At 33.4% G+C, this 21,123-nt stretch overlaps 1 protein-coding gene and 2 pseudogenes across 2 annotated transcripts; 1 reads left to right on the plus strand and 2 right to left on the minus strand.

Annotated features, from left to right (window-relative positions):
• Positions 1-2,946: 2,946 nt before the first annotated feature.
• Positions 2,947-5,013, minus strand: LOC132185457 (beta-amyrin 28-monooxygenase-like; annotated as a pseudogene).
• A 661-nt stretch (positions 5,014-5,674) lies between these two features.
• On the minus strand, positions 5,675-11,976 carry LOC132184533 (prefoldin subunit 1-like; annotated as a pseudogene).
• A 5,742-nt stretch (positions 11,977-17,718) lies between these two features.
• Positions 17,719-21,056, plus strand: LOC132184888 (probable serine/threonine-protein kinase PBL17). Of its 2 annotated transcripts, none has more exons than XM_059598675.1 (4): positions 17,719-18,346; positions 19,027-19,331; positions 19,566-19,701; positions 20,861-21,056. In XM_059598675.1, the coding sequence occupies exons 1-4, from the start codon at positions 18,235-18,237 to the stop codon at positions 20,881-20,883; spliced, it is 576 nt and encodes a 191-aa protein (XP_059454658.1). In that variant the 5' UTR covers positions 17,719-18,234; the 3' UTR covers positions 20,884-21,056. The 2 variants fall into 2 exon arrangements, with proteins under 2 accessions (XP_059454658.1, XP_059454659.1); XM_059598676.1 differs by having other exon boundaries at positions 17,722-18,346; positions 19,030-19,331; positions 20,861-21,051.
• Positions 21,057-21,123: the final 67 nt, after the last annotated feature.

Raw genomic sequence — 21,123 nt, forward strand, 5'->3', positions numbered from 1 at the left:
TGATACTCTTCACACTGACGTGTTTTAAATAGTTTTCATTTTTCCTAAATGGCTTACATAGAAAGCTACTTAAAGCTACTTAAAATACTCAACTATAGCTGGTGTAAATTGAGTGTGCTAAATAGGTGTGAAGAGTGGCATTTCTTTCAATCCAATTTAAAGGAAAACTTTGTCCATTTAAGTGTCTGCAATTTGGTCTTTTTTTTCTTTTCTTTTTTTTCTTTTTTTTTTTCTTCCTTTTCTTTTTAATCAAAATAAGTTTTTTACATATTAAGTTTATTTTTTTAAAGCATGGTATTAGCATATAATCGATGGTTAATATTGGCAACAGGAAATCACTGGAGTATTTATGAGAAACTGTATACTAAACTACTCATCATATAGAAACATTTTTCCGATATGGGCTCTTGGAGAATATCGGAGGCGAGTTCTGTTTGCATGATAACCTGAATGCTTAACCAAATGATTGCATATTAAATGAACTTCAGGAGCCCAAGTTAGTTTGAAAGAGAATGGTCTCTCTCCAATACATATGTACAACTTTCATTCAAAGTAACAAATGTTAAGAATGCTTACCGAATAAATGCAGAAAATTCTCTGCCACTTGAAAGATGTAAATTATGTCGTAATTAGTTTGGTGTGAGACAAACAGCAACTCAATCATGTAATGCAATATAATATTAATATATGTGAGTGTTAAATGTGCAATATCATGCAATATAAACCTTATAGTTTTTTTCAAGTTTTTTTTTTTCTCTTTTTGTTTCTCTTCTAAATCTTGCATGAGGACCATGTTGCATCAATATCTTTGCATATTCAACTTTCAAATAAAGCACTTTTATTGAAGTATTAATTAAATACTTGAATTTATTATTTTTTATTAATTTAAATATATAAATAAGTGGTGATTTACCATGATATTAGATAGAGCCGAGGTACTTTTGAATTTGAATCTTAACTCTACAAATTGATTTCTCATTTCAATTAAAATAGTGTGTATTGTCTTTTGAGATAAGTAGTGATTTAAAACTTTCAATATTTTAAACTACGCCTTTCTTCCCAAAAAAAAAAAAGTTCCCGTGTTCTCTTTTTCTCTTTGAGAGGTCATTCGGTTTATAAGATGCAAACATGGAGGTAATTATCTTTGAGGAAAAAAAAATGCAAAATCAATCTCTATGGCTACATGGATTTGCAATAAACTTTATGTGGTATGCAAAAATAACAAATAAGTCTACTATTAACTTATGTGCAAAATCGTGGTGGATTATGTTAGTGAACTACGTTAGATCCAATTTTATAACGACACTTACGTGTTACTCATTATGCACATGGCACCAACTTAATTAGACCTAATTTTACACTTATTTGAAATATTTTCTTCTTCCACTCTATTTCAACTAAAAATCAATGATTCATGCCGGCCACCTAATTATTTGTAAACTGCAATTAGAGATAAATAAATAACCCAACAAAACTTAATAATAAAACACACTTCTTCATTAAAGTACTCAGTAACTATCAAATACAATAAATCAAAAATCCAAATACGTCTCTAAAATATATTCCCCCATGCAGCAACATATAGTCTGGGTCCATTAATATTTAAAAACTATAACTTCAATTGTCTCACATTCCAACTAATTAAACAAAAACAAACACTACAACACACTTATTGAAACCTCTAATTCTAATTACACTCCAACAACTCCCTCCCACATTCAGCTACCGGAGTATCTGATCAACTCGAGGAACCTGCTAATTCTGAAAAATTTACAAGAAATAAGGATGAGCGTAGGAAATGGGATTAGGGGATTTGTAAGTTTAAACAAACTAATTAATGTTTCATATTCCAAATTATTGTGAGCAAACAAAATTCCCATAGAAATATTTTTACAATAAATTTATACAAGGTCACCGTTATGCCACAAAGACATCAAATATCACAAATCAGAGATATACTTGCAAAATGTTTGTAGCTTTAACTTTCCATGTAAAAACCCATCAAGAATATAGATAAATTATATTCTTAATAAACTTTGATAATAACCAATTCTCCAAATAAAAATCCATACAATTAAGAATATAGATCAACGGTTTTAAAAAGGGGTAATACTAAACACACTCCCACTTCTTCAAACTCAATATCGCACTTCTTTGTGTAACTTTTAAAATCATCAATTAAATTACTGTTTAAAAATATTAGGTTGGGAGAGGGGGTATGGCCACCGTCCTTGCCATAAGTTAGGAGAGTGTTTGGTAAACCATTTTCCCTTTGCTACTGTAGCTAACGTGGATTAACTAATATGAATAAAAAGTAAGAATGTTTGGTATGGAAAAGTGATAAAATTTTGTTTGTAGTGATTTTTTTTATCTGAATAATAATAAAAAGTAAATTATGTGATATAAAAAATGAAAATGTGAAAATGTTTTTATGTTAATTTTTTTGGGAAAAAAGAAAATAGAGCGTGAATAGTGTTGAAGGGATGGAAAAGGGTTGCCAAACGGCGTCATGATCCTGTAAGTAAAGCTATTCAAGTTACGGTCGGTGGTGACATACAATCACATTCATGGCATGCTAAATAGCAACTAAGCTAATTAGAAACTTTGGACTAAGAGTCTGTTTGAGATTGAGTTTGAGAAATAGAGCTTTTAAATTAAAAAGAGCTTTTGAGCAAAAGCTTCATTTTTAAGCTTTTACCAAAAGTGCGTTTTGGTCATTTTTAGGCTTTTTGAACCCTTAAAAGCGCTTTTAATTTTTTTACCAAACAAGTACTTTTTTCTTCAAACGAACTTTTTGAGTGTTAAAACCACTTTTAAACTCCTCAAACGCAATCTCAAATATGACCTAATAAAGTTATGCAACAAATTAAGTACACATTACAAGAAGAAAAATATCGATACAAGCAGAAGAAATAAATCAAATGAAATCATATCAAAAAACCCTTACTAATCCTGGAAAGGAGAAAGCCAAACTGGGGAACCCTTTGCTAGAACGGGGACCGACTCGATTTTAATTTTCTCATTGGGAAGAATTGGTTCCCATTTGGACATCTTCACTACGTAATGGAGGAAGACAAGAACAGTCACTCTAGCATACTCCTTTCCTGGGCACATCAAAGGACCTGCCCCAAAAGGAACATATGTGCAAGGAGAAGGTCCATTTTCTTCAAATCTTCTTGGATTAAACCTTTCTGGCTCCGAGAAGTATTCAGAGTTCTTCTGGGTCAAACCCACACTCCAATATATCTGAAAAAAAAAAAAAAAAAAAAAAAAAAAAAAAAAAAAAAAAGATAGACAAAATTTGTAATATATAATGGAAAATGAAGATGGATGAAGTAGCTAGCTATATATAATAGAAGGACATCACTTACCTTCCAAACCTTTGGAATGACAACCCTCGTAGAAAGTATCTGTCTTGGCTTCTCTAAAGGCACCTTGAACAATTGTTGTATGCCTCATCACTTCGTTCACAAAGTTCCAAGTATACTTCATCTTTTGTATGTCATCCCAACATAGTGCTTCTCTTGGCTTCATTAGCCCTATGATCTCACTTTGCTCTATCATGCAAAAGAAGTTCTACCAGCTAGTTTTGTATACATGTATGAATCAAAATAAAAACTACAAAGAGAGATATGCTTCTTAATTAGGGCTAGCAATTCGTGTTGGCATGTCGAGATCGTGGGTCAATCCACACACGAGCCATTTAGTTAACATGTCAAATCTCTAAACCCTGACACGACTTTTTTAAATAAACGGATAACACAACACAATCCGTATAACCCATTTCATAAATATATTATTTGACCAGTTTTGACTTGTATATGAATTTAAATGTAAAAAAAATGTATAATTTACTTTATACGGATTATGTGGGTCACCTATAAGTTAAGCGAGTAAGCCCATGATTGACCCGTTTAATTCAAGTCAACCCGAACTAACTCGAACTAGAACCTGTTAATTTTATGTCAGATTTATGTTGGGTCGTATTAAAAATTACTAACCATATTCTTAATACAATGCACAAATAAAAAGTAAAAATAAATAAATAAATACCTCTTACAACTTCATTATAGACGTGAGGCATCTCTGCAAGATATTTCATAGAGAGAGTGATAGTGGCAGTCGTAGTGTCATGGCCCCCAAGCAGAAATTAATGCCAAAATCTTATCTGCAATCTCCAATTCTGTCATGAACCCATCGTGGTCGCATGGCAAAGCAATCATTTGTGATAGCACACCCGGCCTGTGTTGGAGAAGCTAAATTATTTGCCAAGGCTTCCCTCCTCTCCTTCACAATCACATATATCTCTTTCCTGAGAGCTTCTGCTGCTTTTATTGCATGATAAAATGCCTTTGGTGAGATCATTGAAGTGGCACAAAAACTTGGACAATTTCTCCTTGTCATCGATGCTCATAAATAAATGGCAAGCTAAGGTGAATGTGTGCATCTTCACTAGAGGATGTACCTTAACTTCATTTTTGCCTTCCCAGTAATTCTTGAAGTGGGTTCTTGAAATGGAGTCATTTGATGCCACAAATTTGTGAGTCTCATTGAACTTGAAGAACAAGGATATGAACTTCCTGGCCTTGGCAGCGTCATTTTCAATGGGCACAAGTGCTGTGGAGGGGAAGAGCTTCTGGACACAAGTGCTGTGGAGGGGAAGAGCTTCTGGACCGAGGGAGGGCGCCAGCGTATGAACAACTTGCCATCATTTGAAAAGATGAATCTATTTGCAGCAGCACCAGAAAATATGATGAAATTCTCACCAAGAATACATGTTTTGAAGACTTTCGATGAGTGTTTGGTTGTTCTCTTTGAGACAAAATTTTCCAATGCTTCCTCTTGCATTGCAGCCAAAAATTGAAGGGTTTCGCCAATGATTAGCCAGCCGAAAATTCCAGGAGGGAGAGTGACATTTTCTTTGGTTGCGTAAGCTAAGGAACAAATGCCAAAAGAAATGAAAGAGGCCAAGAGTAGGGTAATGAAGAAGAAGAGGAAGAGGAGGAGCTCCATGTTGTCATTTTTAGTTAATTTTCTTTGTTATTTTTCTCTATTGTAATTACATTTTGGTGTATAAGTAAAGTATTGTAGTATCCCAAAAGGTTAAGTTGATAGAAAATGATAAATTTAAATATTTCAGGAAAAAATCAAATTTAGTTATGAATATCTTTTTATGCAATTTTAATTTATTCTCTAGGTTTTCAATTTTGCCCCTTAGGTCCTAAGATTTTTCTTTAATTTCAAATAAATATCTCCATCAATTCATCATCCAATTAATTTATCATATGTAACTGTACGTGTTGTGTGACACAACTATTTTTAGTTACCAATGTATCCTAAATAAAAAATAAAATAATTAAATCATGTTTAACAAAAAATAGTGGTCAACCAGACAACCACCATTAATTGGTGAAGGGGGTTGCCTCTCACCACATGGCTTGTCAAACGAGAACTATGACATCAATTAATTAGTTTAAAATAGTATATCATTAATTAATTGGCCAAGAAGTTAATGGAGAAACCTACTTTAAACCTTACAGTTATGTAGGACACGTTTTCCAATTTTACAATCAATTTTGTTTCGTTGCATCTAAAAATGTATATGATGCCACAAAAATTGTAAATAGCGCAACAATATATACACCATTAAATCCATAAAATTTAATCTAAACTATAAAATGAATCATCTCCAATTCCCTTGAAAGGAAGAGGTTTCCATATACACCATATCACTTGAAATCTATTTGACGATTCAATAAAGACTTGTGGGAGGATAAGAAGATAGCCATAAAAAACAAGGTCTTGCAAGAGTAGCTTCATAATTCATAACATCTCACCAGATTTGAATACCAGACTTTTCTCAACAAACATTGCAAACTATCATTATCACGTTTTTTCCCTTTCCAAAAGGAAAATAAAGCGCACAGAAGAAAATTCTCAGAAATGTATGATTTACATTACAGTCATGGACATTATCTGCCGAGCAAGACCCGGATCTTGCTCCAAGAGCTCCTTAAGGTTGTTCTCCACCTCCACCATCTGCTTTTCTAAATATTCCTTTGATGTCTGTCCGGAGCCCAACAACAGAAAATATTTGCACAAAAATTTCAGAAGAATGAGAGAAAATTAGTACATTGTCTTTCAAAAGAACGATGATTAGCGGCAGAAGTTAAGCGAGGTTTCCAGGCACAGCTAAGGCCAAACAAGCAGGGGAAAAATTGGCTATTTGGCTCATTCAAAACCTTAAACAGTAGCTAATTTCCACGGCAGTAAATAATCTACACGGTGGCCGGTGCTACGATCAAAAATCAACATGTACCATTTTCCTGCAAGCCTTCTTACTATAAACTCTTCTATTTGTTATTCCTTGTTAAACTAAATAATCTTGGTAACTTTTTTATGGAGATCACTCCTAGAGCAAAAATTCATTAGCCCGTTTCGCCGATTTCACCCTACTTGTACTTTATACCTGATTGTGAATCATTTAAGGTTGCTTAAGCACACAAGGTAATCATGGTATTACAATTTCCGAATCTTTTAGATAAATTCAACTGAACAAAAATTAGATCTTTCATTATCGAAAAGAAAATCAGAGGTTTCAATTTTAAAAATAAAGGGCAAAACATCTATTAAAGAAAAAACTTTAAGCCAAACTCAGGTCAAAATTCAAAAAAAAAAAAAGACCAAATGAAACGGATATGATGATTCATTATTATGATCCTCCAATCCAAATTGCTGGACTACAAACCTAAAACCTTCCAGATGGACATTATAAATAAACATTAGGATGGATCTAGAATTCATTTATTGCTTTCTTTGTTCATTTTGGATTGGGGGGGGGGGAGGTATTTTAGATGGGGGCCTTGCATGTGAACAATATTTAATTTCACCAGTAATTTCTCTGTAATATGTATTAGGAAAAATATATATTGGCCAAGAGAATATCAAAGATGAAACACAAACAAAGAAAAGGTAGGGGAGGGAGTGTAGAAAGAAGAGATTTTGCACGGGGAAAAATGAAAAGGTTAATGCACCTGTAATGAGGCAATTGCAGTTTCGCTATCCTTCAGCTTTTGTTCCTGTTCATTCATTAAAACTGACTTGGGTTCTAACACAAACCTGGCCACCATCAGAGAGACAGAGAGAGAGATTCATCAGAGTACATCACAATGTTTTAGAAAGCAGACTGTTCAATAAACCAGAAAAGTGAAAAGGGTCAAGGGTCAGAGGTTCAACCACCAGGCTGACCGTGATCGAACCAATCATAGATATTTAATTAAAAACAAAAAGAATATATAATGACATGTAATCCATTCAAATAAATCTATAAACTATAAAGCTTAACAGATTCTAAATTCTGCTTCAATTAGTGAAGCAAATATATACACACACACACATTTACTTGGATTATGCATGTATGAATCAAAAAATAACCAAGCATTTTTGAGTGAAATGATGCATCTAATTTATCGTTTAAACTTTATTATCTCTCACACAAGTGACCTTAAGCTATTGATGATCAAGATTATAAACAAAAACTCACCATTGGGTGAAAAAGTGGGTGAAACCATATCAATCTTCATAGGGCACCGCCTATCTTATTTTATCCCTTTATAATATCTATATGCTATTTTGTGTAATACTATATGCATAAATGTGTGCCAAATGATTGTTAATAATGTGTGCATAAATATGGCTCATGAATAACTTTTGTAATTACAGCAAAAGGTTTCCAAATGTAATTAATATTAGATAATAATATTGATTGTACCACTACTAACAGAAAGTAATGGGTGGTAAATCATACACCCTATTGCTTTCATAAGCCTTCTTTTTTTTTTTTTTGTGGGGGGGCGGAGAATGAACAATCAATTGAATTGGGCCAAGGAGAGATTGGACCCCAGCCCAGGTCAAACAGCTCAATGGCTGGACCATGATTGACAACAGCCCAATCTGGTTCATTGACCAAAATGAATAGATGGGCATGACTGGAATGGATCGAGCCCGCCGGCAGTTCATCCAGTCTCTCTGGCCAGTCCAGTCTGAATTTAAATCCTTGATCTGTCATCTATAATCTGGCAGCCCATAAATCAAGAATTTTGTGAACTTTTCTCATGCTCAAATAGATTATGCAAAACTCACGTTCTCCCTGCAAAACAAAAATAAATAAATGTCAAATTGGGAGTAGGTTGCCCAAAGTAGCACAGTTAAAACTAAAATGCCAGATATGACTCTAATTCATGATTCAAATAAAAATCAGACAGCCTCTTTTCAAAACTCTTTAGAGATAGGGATTCATTTTCTAAAACCAAAGAAAGCATTTATATTTTAAAGCTTGAGGCACTTTGAAATACTACATACTTATACGAAACTAGCATGCCAACTTGAGATTATGGTTTTCTTTAAATACCTATAGATTTGTAGGTATTTGTATCATCAGACAATTGTCGCAGCTCCTCCAAGGTTAGAAAAGCACGCTTTTTGTCTCCCTCCTTGTTTCACATCTGATTCTGCACCTGAAAGACATGATAACTAAGATCAGTTCAAAGTTCTTTAATGGTAAGTAATAAATTTTATTAAGAGAAACACATAGAGGGCAACACTAGAACAAGACAAGTATACAAGAGGAACCCTTAGAGAAACAGAAGAGAAGATAAGCTCTAAAGTTACAAAGATCCAAAATCTCCACAAAAGTAAAGAGAAGCCACTAGTTGTCTTCATCCTGTTAACAAGCAATCATAAATAATAACTTCAACTAAATCACTAAAAGCTTTGTGCTGTCAGACATTCATAGCATTTCTCTCCCACCAAATCCAAAACCAACCTACACATATGTATAGCTCAAATAAATGCAAACAACAGAAAAACAAGTGACCATAGTCTTCTTGCCATAGGGCAGAAGATAATAAGATCATCCATGGTCACGAGCCTGATTTACACAAACAGCACTAGTTAACTATTATCTTCAAGCCATACCGCTGTCAACCAAAAACTACTTTCGCCATAACATTGGCTTGCCAAAAAGTCTTATCAAGAAAACTTCTCCTTCTTTCCTATAACGTCTTTTTTTTTTTTTTTAAACACAATTGTTACTTATTAAAATAACCAAAAGTCATATTACTAGAGGTAGAAGGCCCAGGATTTATTTTTTTTTTTATAAGTCACAATTTTAATGAAAAAAAAAAACTGGCACAACCCTCGTAAATGTATACAAAAGACACCACCACATTAAAGATGGCTAAAATCTAAAAAGTTTACAAGGTCTAAAAGATTTGAAAAGGAGGAAGGAAGAACATAGACTACAATCCAATCTAAGAGAGATCTTACAAAACTGGATTTTAAAGAAAGTACAGGGGTCTCGCAATCCTCAAAATGGGGACAATTCTTTTCTCTCCAAATGTTCCACACTTAAAAAAAAAGGAATAGCTTTCCAAATAGAATATTTGAAATATCGACGCCCTTGATTCTTCCAACAATGTAACAACTCTAGGATGTTTGTAGACATAATCCAAAAAACTGCAAATAAGCTGAGAACCATGTACTAAGATCAATGGTGTACTCAAAGTGGATGCGGGGATGACAGTCTCCTCGTTCTTTTTGCCAAAGCAACACCAATTAATAAGAGTAAAACCACACCTTCTCAGTTTGTCAACAGTGAGGATCTACCTAAAGATGTCATCCATATAAAGAGCTATACAAGGCGGAGCCTTAACCTTCCAAATACTTTTCCAAAGAAAAGGGCAAGTCTCTCCAACCTGTATTAATTTATAATAGTTCTTCACATCAAAACTGCAACTACTAGCTAGAGTCCACAACACTCTATCTGCCTCCCCAGGATGAGTCTTTGAAGAGTATAGCAGATTGAAGAAAGAGTCTAAAGATTTCAACTCCCAATCCGAACTGTCCTCATAAAACTCATATTCCAATGGGAAGAATGACTCAAGGAAACTAAGTAAACTGACACCACCTCAAAAAAAGATTTAGGAATATAGTCTTGAGATAAGGTTCTCCACACCACTCATTATGCCAAGAGAAAGCGGGAACCATCCCCAACCTTGAAGGAGACAAAGTTGGAGGAATTCCCCTAGCCTTTCTTGATATTCCTCCAAAGACTCACTGTAGGGCCAAGAAATTTCAGATCCAAATGTTCATATATCATATATAGAGGTTATTAATAAAGCCTTTAGTAACCCTAATATCTCAACCCTTCATGACACATATAACGAATTGGTCCTAACTATCCAAGCTCATTAAAAGTCACATACTAATCACACAATTAGCAATTTCCAACCTACAGTAAACACTCCAAAAGAGTTTGAAATATTACGATCTATTAGAATTCACATTGTAGTAGTTGCAAGAGTTTTTATAAATCCTTTTTTTCTTTTTTGAAGAATAAGAAGAAGAAGAAAAAAATGTGTTACTTTCGAACGCAAACGACCAGCAACCAGAAACAAACTCCAGCATAACTTTATCTATCTCTTCAGTCCCATGGATGCAGCAATTGAGACTGCAGATAGCCTTCTTAAAATGGTAACTTCAAGAAATTTCTGGGCTAACTTCTCCAATTGCACATCAATGACTAATTCTTTTGACAGCATCTCAATTTAAATCATTCTAAAGGATGAAAAGCCATCAGGTTTGTCTCTCTAAAGTAAATCAGATTCCTCATCCAATTGGCCATCAGAAACAGCAATATAACATGCTTTCAACAAGAAATTTTAGGCTTTAGGACGCCAATTTAACTTACCAGTCAGAAAACAAAAGGGAAGAGAGAGAGAGAGAGAGAGAGAGAGAGAGAGAGAGAGAGATTTTGGGCTTTAGGATTCAGGATGAAATTTCAAAAATCATGAAGAAAACATTTTTCTCATTCCAAGACGATGAAAACTAACAATATCTTTGATTCATCTCTCAACTGAAACAAAGATACTTCCAAAATGCTAGTCAAGCAATTCCCATGAATGTTCTTTATCCTAAGCCATAACTATACAATAGTAATAACTACAACAACAACTGAAAAAGAAAAGATAAAAATCAAATAAAGAAATGCAGAGCTGCACCAGTTGTTAGTAGCTTGGATTTTTATTTCTTGTTTATTGTTTTAGTGCACATAAACCATAAAATACCAAATAATATACCAAAAGAAAAAACAAAAACATAGGATCAATATATAGCATAATGAAATATTGAAGTTCAACTATAAATTGAAACAGATTTGGCTTAGGTGCTGTAAAAGAACTGCAGCACATGTACCGTAGTTTTTTCAACGGTCCACATCTCTTTTTCATGAAAAACTTGGAACATGTACTATAGTTTTTTTTTTTTTACAGCGTCTAAGCCAATCCAATTGAAAGAACTATTTCACAATCCTCTGAGTGTAGCAGTGTGGAAGATGGTGTTACCATGCTTTTTATGGTGTCTTTAGAGGGAAATAAATTATAAAAGTTTTAAGGACTGTGAAAGGACATAGTGCAGATAAAACCTTCTTAGATACTCCTTACCTTTGGGAGACAGTTGCGTTTAACTATCCTAATGCATAGGTTTTATAATTTTTTTTTTTTATACTTTCTGTGTAGCTGGCTGCACAACATATTTCGATTATTTATTAAAAAAATTAAAAACAAAAAATCACAAGCTGCATCAAATATTCATAAATACCATGACGTAATACGAAAGAACCAAGCTTTTCGTTGCAATTAAAAATAGAAAGACAAAAAAATACAAATAAATCAATAGCAGACTGACCTGCTTCAGTTTTCTAGTGATCTCAATCATGCGACCTTGAATCTCTCGAAAAGCCTATGATTCCCACACGACCCATTAGAAATTCATTCAGCTAATAAAGTTAAGGGCCCGTTTGGTTGCTGGGAAAATTGGAACGAAAATGCAAGAAAAGGTGCAAAAACTTACAGCTCTGTTCGCTTCGTCGGCCATTGCAGAAGATTAAAACGGATACTCCGAGTTGGTAAATGAATCGGTAGTGAAAGCTGAGGTTCATAGTTAGATACTAGATAGTATGGATCAGATACTGGATATGGGTTTGTAATATCGGGTCGGATCTTTACTGAACTGATCAGTTTGGGTTTTGAATGGTTTAAGCCCAACTGCACCCAAAAAAAAATTCAGATTGAGCGGGTAATGGTTTAAAAGCCCAACTAAATATAATGATAATGCAATGTTATTTTATTTTTTTTTTTTTTAATTTTAATTTTAAACATAAAAGTGAACCTCTCCGTCGTCAGATTTTAAACATTAAAGGTGAGATAATGATGTTTATACCCCTGACTTTTTTATAAAATTTCAAATTTACCCTTAATTCCAAATTAAAAAATAAAAAATAAAAACGAAAATTAGGTATATTTTGATTTTTTTAGATATTTTCATTAGAAGTTAACGGCTAAATCTGATGGACGGAGGGGTTCAAATTGACTGCAATTAAAAGTTCAGGGGTTCAAATTAAGAAGTTTTAAAGTTTAGGGGGCTTGTCAAATTGCGTAGTAATTCAGGAATTTAAAGTGAAGTTATCCATTCTTTAAAAAAAAAAAAATGGTTTTCAATGAGAACAAATCAAAACTTTCAGGAATGAGTAATGCTAGAAGAAACTCTTTTTCTTTGTATCCTCCAAAATGTGACCCAACTTTTAAAATTACTAATTGATTAAAATTAAATGGTTATCATCTCAAATTTAATAATAATTTTAAAATACATATCATATTTGGGATGACAAAAGGAAGACTCTTGTCCCTTTTCTAGCATATATATATATATATATATATATATATATATATATATATAGTGTTTTCATAAACATTTTGTATTTTTTTGTTGTTTGTTAATATATTTGATTAAAAAATTATCAAATTGAGCCAATAGTATTTTGTGATGAGAAATGTTAAGAATCAATAAGTTTTATGTATTTGACTTATATTCTTCTACAAATTCAATAGATCAACTATTAGATTTGTAGAGTCTATTATTGACTTATGTATAATCCATATAAATTTACAAATCTAATAATTGGTTTATAAAATAAAATGGATCAAATATAAAAAAATAAAAAATAAAATATTGACCCATAAACTTTATCTTTATTGGGCAAATATCCAAGCCTAGCTAGGCCCAAAAAAAAAAAAAAAAATCCAGTCTAGCTCGCCTAAGTGTTTGGCTGCCTACCCTAAAAAACAAGGCCGCCCCTTGTATCTATAGCCGGGGGGATATTGAAACAAACAATGCACGCCGCACTTGTCACTTGTCAAACAATTTTTTCTTATGCGGCTTCAAGTGTTTTTTTTGTCCTTTTTTCTCAACTTTCTCTTCTCAAATTAAAGCAATTAAAAGGTGAGTGAGTCACTCATTGCTGCGGCCATTTTTTGTCTTCTTCTTAAAACCCTCTTTTCAAAGGAATCAAAACGTGACCAAGGGTGGGACTTTTCTTTTTTTTCTTTTCTTTTTAAGTACATCAAACAATATTGACTATAATGAAACAACAGGAAAGGCCGACAACTCAATAATAAGCCCAAAAATAAACAAATAAATGTATAATGAATCAAATAAGAATTAAGATCTTCTTTATTTTATTTAAATTATATAATATCTAGTTAGTTATATTAGAGGGATGTTTTTGTTTTATTAAAAAGTGAAAAGATAAAATATTCCTCTAATATAACTAACTAGATATTATCTAGTTCAAATGAATTGTGAAGAATTATGTTCCATTAAATAAAGAACACGATTCTATGCATTATTGGCATGAACATCAAGAATTGTGGTTGCTAATAAAGGCGGTTAAGCGAGCCCCTTAACCCTATCCAAACCACATAACTCTCAAAATACTCTTCAACCTTACTCAAACTCAAGTTAGGTAACAACTACACCAAAAACATAAGGTGAGACTTTAAGTTGCAATAGGATTTGAAGTTATTGCATTTTATAGTATATGTAAAGTCATCAATATCTTTTATTCAAAATTTATCTTTTGTCAAGGCAGTTACAACTTACAAACCAACTCTGTGCTGTCAAACTTAAAAATAACTCTGATTTCTAGCCTCTCAATTAAAAACTTATCAAAGTAATTAGAATCCTTTGCCTCTTTAAAGTAAACCCTTAAATAGATCAACCACACACTTTTAAAAATAGAAATGAGAAAACTTCATTTATTATCTTGATTTTTTTATTACTTTTGTCATCATATTTTTTAATTTTAAAAAGTGTTAATTTAGAGTCATTATCTTTCAAAAGTTTATAATGTCAACTCTCCCGTCCAATTAAATCCTAACAACGAAAATGAAATTCCTAAAATACTTTAGTCTAAATTCAATATGTTTTTGTAATTTAATAAACATCTTCACTCATCAATAATTTAATTACACTTTACAAAACACATTAACAATACTTGTATACCTAAAGAAAAAAAAAATGCAAAAAGAAAAAAATGATAAAATACAGAGCACAAATAAAAATAAAAAATAAAAAATAAAAAATGCAAAAAAGAAACTGGGAGATAGTGTCATACAACGTGACAGGACCAACATGGCCCATGCATCCGTCATATCGCCGTACGTGCAACATGATCAGTACGAAAATGGCCCCTCATCACCGACCTTTCCTTTCCTTTCCTTCGAGACTCGAGCTCCACCAGGAAACGATGCCGTCTCTCCTTAGTTGTTGGTGCGGCGCCTGTTGGCATCGTCGTCTTCCTCTTGGTGCATTCCAACCTGGTCTGATTGATTGTTTCTCCCAAACCAAATGCTCTCCTCCACATGCTTTCTCTCGTAGCCTCAGCTTTATTCTCTCATATGATTAATGCTAGAAATGTGCATTATTATTATTATTATTATTATTATTATTTTGTTTAATAATGACTTAAAAACTGATTTACACTACCCCGATATAGTGTGAATATATACTGACGAAATAGAAATATATGTTTTAGTATTAATTTTCTTATATTAATATTACACCTACATCTACATGCTACAACTATTTTATAATTTGTTCATACAAGTGTTAATGTGTGACTAGTGTAGTAGTACCACGTTAGTCATTAATTTTTTTTTTTTAAAGCCTCAGAGTATATATATATATTATTAACACATGCCAACGAGTTCTAAAGGAGTTGGAAATGAATGGTATATTTTTCTATTTCTAAACTTTTCAATAAAAATAAAAAAAGGTTGTTACTCGAAACCCCAATTTTGGAACTTTTCTCTCTCTCTCTCTCTCTCTCACTTCATGCTATTAATTGATACGATCGAGTTGTCCTCATCCACAGAAGGACGCTTTCTCATCTCCTCAACCCGAAATAGTTGAGAATTATGGTTTTTTTTTTTTTTTAAGGTATTTCTTGGAACCAATTCAGAGGATACAGAATTTGAATGCCTCCTTGCCCACAACCACCGACCAAAAAAAAAAAAAAAAATAGGAAAAGGAAAGGAGGCGTTTTACTTGAGGGTAGAAAATTTATCGTAGGTTCACGAAACTTCGAGGAACTTACCAAAAGCTTTGACGGCATTGACATCACTTTTTTTATTAAAAAAAAATATATGTTTCATGAATATTTTATAAAAGAGAGCCTTTTTGACGTTTTATAAAACTTTATTTTTAAGGCCTCTAAATAAAATTTTGACACATTAGCTAAAAATACCAAATAGAATAAGAATGTAAATTAAGTAGCCAATCCATCAACAAATTGGGGCACTTTTATCTTTTCCTTTCATGGTCTAGCTGGATTTGGACATGCACGATACTGCGATGCACCTACACCCACGACCCATTCTCCGCCACAGGCAACTACGGCCGCCGACCCTTGCCATGTTGGCTGAGTTATTTAACCTCCACAACAACTCCAACCTACCACTAGTTTGGCCATATTTGGGCAACGGTCACTACCCTGTGGTTGTGGTTGCTTGTTGCAAATTCAACTATACGTTCTCATTACTCTCAATCTTCTCCTCTTCTCGACAACAATTTCTCCGCCCAATTCTCGTTGTCTGTACCGACAATGTCCGGCCGGCTTTACCTCACAAGGGCAAGGGTTGCTGCCCTGTAGTTGGCTGTTGCAAGTCCGATCACCACCGGGTCACAACCTAGTTGTGGAATGCAATAGTTGCTACGAATGTGTCAATGATTGGCTGTTTATTTAAAGATTTAGTTTGTTTGAATAATGTTATGAACCATTTTTTTATCCTCCTAATTAAAGTTATTGTGGCTTTTAAAATCACAATGATAAAAAGATGGTTCTTAGCATTACTCCTAGTGTTTTTATCTTCACTTTATTTAATGTTTTTAACTGATGTGTCAAATTACCATTGGATGCCGTAAAAGAGAAGTTTTACACCATAACCTAATTGAGGGTATTCTCTTTATGAGAGAAAATTGATGTTATAAGGTCTATAAATTATTGAATTTTTTTGTTCTTACAAGAACTAATCAAAGGGCAATTAAATCCAACCACTTAATTTTTATGGGATATGATATGTAGCATGGGTTCTGTCAACAAGGAGTTCGGGTTCATTGCTGTGGATAAAATGGATTTTTGTTTTTTTTTTTTTTTTTTAACAATTTCTTCTTCTTTTTTTCTTTTTTTTTTTTTTTTGTGTGTATTTTTGAGCAATTTTTTAAGAATAATTGAAATTGTACAAGAATTTTGTATATAAGAAAATTGACAACTCAATCACTAATTAACTAAATTGAGAAGTCAAATATTTTGGTTAATTATTTTACCATTTTTTTATATAATTAAAAAGGGAGGAGTGGACAACTATAGTGGTCGCTCTATCTAAATGTGACCATGGTAATACCTACTCCTGGAAGCCGCACATAAGGGCTTAAACAGTAGAAATTACATATGCTCCTTCAAGTTCAATTGAATTATAGCATGACCCAATCTCATAAGGATATCAATGCGATCAATGGTGATTTGCACTAATCAAGTATGAAGATTCACATTGTTGGATTTGAACTCATACCCTAGTATATATCTAACTATTTTAGAGATTTCTTTGAAACCACTTAATATAAAATTAGCAGATTAAGATTTAATAAATATGATTTGTGTCAAATTGGGTCAACCCCAACTATATATCATTAATAAAAAGGTCAATTGGTGTCAACTTCGCTTAACATATAGATGACTTGCATAACTCCTTTAATTTAAAACATTTTTTTTAACCATTAAAAATTATAACCCAAATTTCTAAGACAAGAAATTACCTTCAATCCTATGTTTAGTTGTAAATATTTGATTCAAGAACATAATTAATTTTTATGTTCAATAATTAAGAATTATTATGCCAAGGTGTTTTCTTAAAATGGCATTTTCTTGCTCAATGGTTGAGAATTTTGTTAATTAAACCAGTTATGCAAGTCGCGTCGGGTCACTTGTCTATTTAAATGGACTAACACATTTAATTAAATAGGCTAATTCACTTTGACCCATATGATATATATTCATACCTTAATATAACTCCAACTCAACATGCTAACATAAATTATCACCCATACAAAAAAGAGAAATGATAAAGACCCCAAAAGGTTTTTTCAAATTCATGTTCCCAAAAAATCTAGACCCCACGTTTATTTAAAAGAAAAAAATAAATAAACATAGTTATTTCTTGAATGGACTGATCACTTGAGAAAAAGTTTCGGGTGTTTAGCATTTCTCGGAGAAGAAGAAGAAGACCAAAAAAAAAAAAAAGACGGAGCCCTAAAGATTGGAAATTAAAACCCAATGGTAAATTCTGTAATAAACCCGAACCCGGTTACAGGTATGGAAGGCCCAAGAGCAACCCAACTAGACTTCTGCCCACGCTCTGATTGGCGCATTCTGCGTCTGTTGCTCTAAACCATTGGAATCATATTATCCTCTCTCTCTCTCTCTCTCTCTCTCTCTCTCTATCTTTGCTGCCTTTCCCCAAAGTTTTGGCCTTTTCTTTGACACAAAAATTGTTTTAAAAAAAAATTCCGGTGACCCGAATCGGAATCGGGGACGATCCACAGAAATTCCGGTGACCCATTTCGGATTTGGACCCACCCAGATCGGATTCGGACTCTCGTTGTGGGGAAAACACTGGGGCCCGCATTGATTTCCGATGTTTTTAAGATAAAAATCCCACAGTTGTTTGAGTTTGACCATATGAGTTTGATGATGACGATGACGAAAGAGAAATAGGGTATTGTAGAATTTTAAAATGAGAAGATGAATGTAAATCTGGGTTGGGGTTTAGGCTAAGATTCATGGGGATTTGTTTCAGTATCGAAGAAAAACAATTACAACAACAGCAGCAGCAGCAACAACTGCTGCAAAAACAAGATCCACTGCAACAGCAGTTTATGAAGAGGAGTCAAGGTATTTCTTTTCGATCAATTAAGTCAACATTTATTTGTTTGTTACATTTATGGGCATCATTAAATCTGTTTAATGTACTTTTGTTTTGTTTTAAGTATATTTATTGATGATGTACTTCTATTTCCATTTAAAGGCACTTCGGTTATGTGTGATCCATATATGCTCTATGATTGGACAAGACATTATATTAGAGAGAGTCAAAATGCAAAGAATTATAAATGGGTGGCATTTTTATCTTGTTTACATCCCTCTCAAGATTTCCCCGCAATGACATCAAATTAACCTTGAGATTTCTGAGTCATTGTACTAGTTTTTGAATGTAATGTTGATGTGTAATACTTGAAGAAATAGAAATTAGAGGTTTATGCCATTAGTCTTGCATGTTCGTGTTGTTTATCTTTTCTTAATTATGAATTAATTTGTTATTGCAAACAGCATTGAGCAAGAGAGTTATTGATTATATCTTTGTTCTGTTTTGACCATTCCAAAAATCTAAATCAACTGAAATTGCAAAAAGTTGTCCAGCTCCATATAACAATGTGCTGAATTTTCATGAGAGAGAGAGAGAGAGAGAGAGAGAGAGAGAGGTTGATATAAGCAACTAAACAATAATAATTAATATCATCATTGATTTTTAGCTCAGCAACATTCTTTTTTCTCATGTGAATTTTCGGTTGAAGTAGGACATGAATCAGCTACACCTCCGAATACACTAGAAAGAAGTGCGAGTAGCACTCCTTTGCCTCCCAAAAATGTTAAAGATCTCCGTGAAAATCCTGGATATAGTAATGTTGATATCTTTACATATGAGGAAATGCGGTTGGCCACAAAGTGTTTCCGGCCAGATTTGATTCTTGGGGAGGGTGGGTTTGGAATTGTATACAAAGGAGTTATTGATGAGAATGTGAGGCCAGGTTACAAGACCACCCAAGTTGCCATTAAGGAGCTTAACCGAGAAGGGTTCCAAGGTGACAGGGAATGGCTGGTATTTAACTTATCTCTCAGTTCATTTATTTTACTCCAATATGAGGCTTTACATGGAAAATGTGACTCCAATATTTTGACTCCCAGGACCACTTGTTTATGCCGTTGGGCAGAAACTAAGCTTGCTATTAGTAATGATCATTCCATGTAAAGAACTTATAAAAAATAAAATGATCATACCATGTAAAGTGGAGATTAAATTGCTGTATGCACCATATCTTTGTTCATTTTGCAGACAGAAGTTAATTATTTAGGGCAGCTCCGTCACTCCAATCTTGTGAAGCTCATTGGGTACTGCTGTGAAGATGAGCACAGGCTGTTAGTTTATGAGTACATGGCAAGCGGGAGCCTGGAAAGACATCTTTTTCGAAGTAAGTATCCAATCAAATCTTTTATGACTTGATAACGGAATGAGGTCTTGAGTGAGTTAGTTACTCTTAAAGATTAAAATATAGTTTATCTCTATCATGAACTCATATATACTAGAGTATTACGGGAAGGTCCTAGTTGGTTTTTATCTTGGTCTCCATTTATTCATGACTAAACTCCTGTCTGCCATGTGTACAATATCCTTTTGCTCTTTTCTACCATTCAAGCCAGTAGTCAGCTAGCCCCATGCTTCAACATGGTTCATTACTCGTTTCTACCGTTGAAGCTAGTAGGCAACTAGTTTCTCTTTCCGACCATTGCCAAGCCCACCCCTAAGTCAGATGTCCTATGCTGCATGCCCACGACCTCATCCTTGTGTGATGCCTGCTTAGCTGCTAGAACCAAAGCATTTTGCACACGCTACCTTCTAGTCATGTGAAGAATGTAGTGATTGCATCGTCTAGATCAAAATTCATATGGTTCTATGTATAAATAATATTTTAGTTCTGGTTGTATCTTCTCTTGAATTGTGCACTTTCTCAGGATTGCTGCATGTTGGAAATATGCTTGTTCTAAATTTTACTTGATTTTGTAGGATATGTACTATCTAAGGTATTTCGAATTCAAAATAAATGAGAATTTTTTTTTTTTTTTTAACATTTCTTCTATTCCTTGGGCCTGAAGAATGACTTGTAGAAGAGATAATCAGACCTATTACTCAACTTCACGGTCGGTAGTTTGTGTAAAATGATATGGACCCTACATCATGCAAATATGCTCTAAAGCCCTTCCTGCATGCTTGTAGACTTTGAACGTTAAAACAAATAACTATATGAAAATTTCCTTAAATTGGTTAAAATACTCAAAACCTCCTAGTTAAATTAAGCGATGGATACACAGGACGCCCCACCCCAGTTAAATTTTTTTTCCTCTTCATAGTGTCAGACAAAATCATGAAAAATTAGAGGTAGGCCCTGCTTAAAAAAATATTTTCTAGATGTATAAAACATCCCTTAAAACTTTCTAGGTAAGATATCAATTGTTAGAACCGAGTTATTAACAACCAATTAGATTATGACACATAAGCAATCCCCTATTTCAACTCTTTGAATTATATACAGATGGCTGTCTTTTTGATTATTTGTCTTGGGTGTGTCTTAGGTGAAAAGCTTACGATTCAATAATTTTCTTCACACTCTTTTGAACTGAGAAGGAGGGAAAAACAAGAGGAAATGGGGAACACTATGGCAAATGAAGAGGGAAAGTACAAAATGAAGTAATCAGCAAAGCAATTCTGTTCTACTTAAATTTTCACGCTCTCTTAATTCTACAGCCTTCGAAAACCAGTTACTGAACTCAACCTTTAAAATTGTTTACTATCTGTCTTTTTGGTCAATTACCATCCCCAATTTATCTTTTTTCTT

This window comes from Corylus avellana, chromosome ca6, assembly GCF_901000735.1.
Source record: "Corylus avellana chromosome ca6, CavTom2PMs-1.0".
Lineage (NCBI taxonomy): Eukaryota > Viridiplantae > Streptophyta > Magnoliopsida > Fagales > Betulaceae > Corylus > Corylus avellana.

Bases quoted from the DNA above. Each gene is read 5' to 3' on its own strand.
- LOC132184888 (XM_059598675.1), top strand. From the start codon at position 18,235: ATGGGGATTTGTTTCAGTATCGAAGAAAAACAATTACAACAACAGCAG. The intron at 18,347-19,026 runs GTATTTCTTTTC...TTTCGGTTGAAG, and splicing joins GTTTATGAAGAGGAGTCAAG to TAGGACATGAATCAGCTACA. The intron at 19,332-19,565 runs GTATTTAACTTA...TTCATTTTGCAG, and splicing joins AAGGTGACAGGGAATGGCTG to ACAGAAGTTAATTATTTAGG.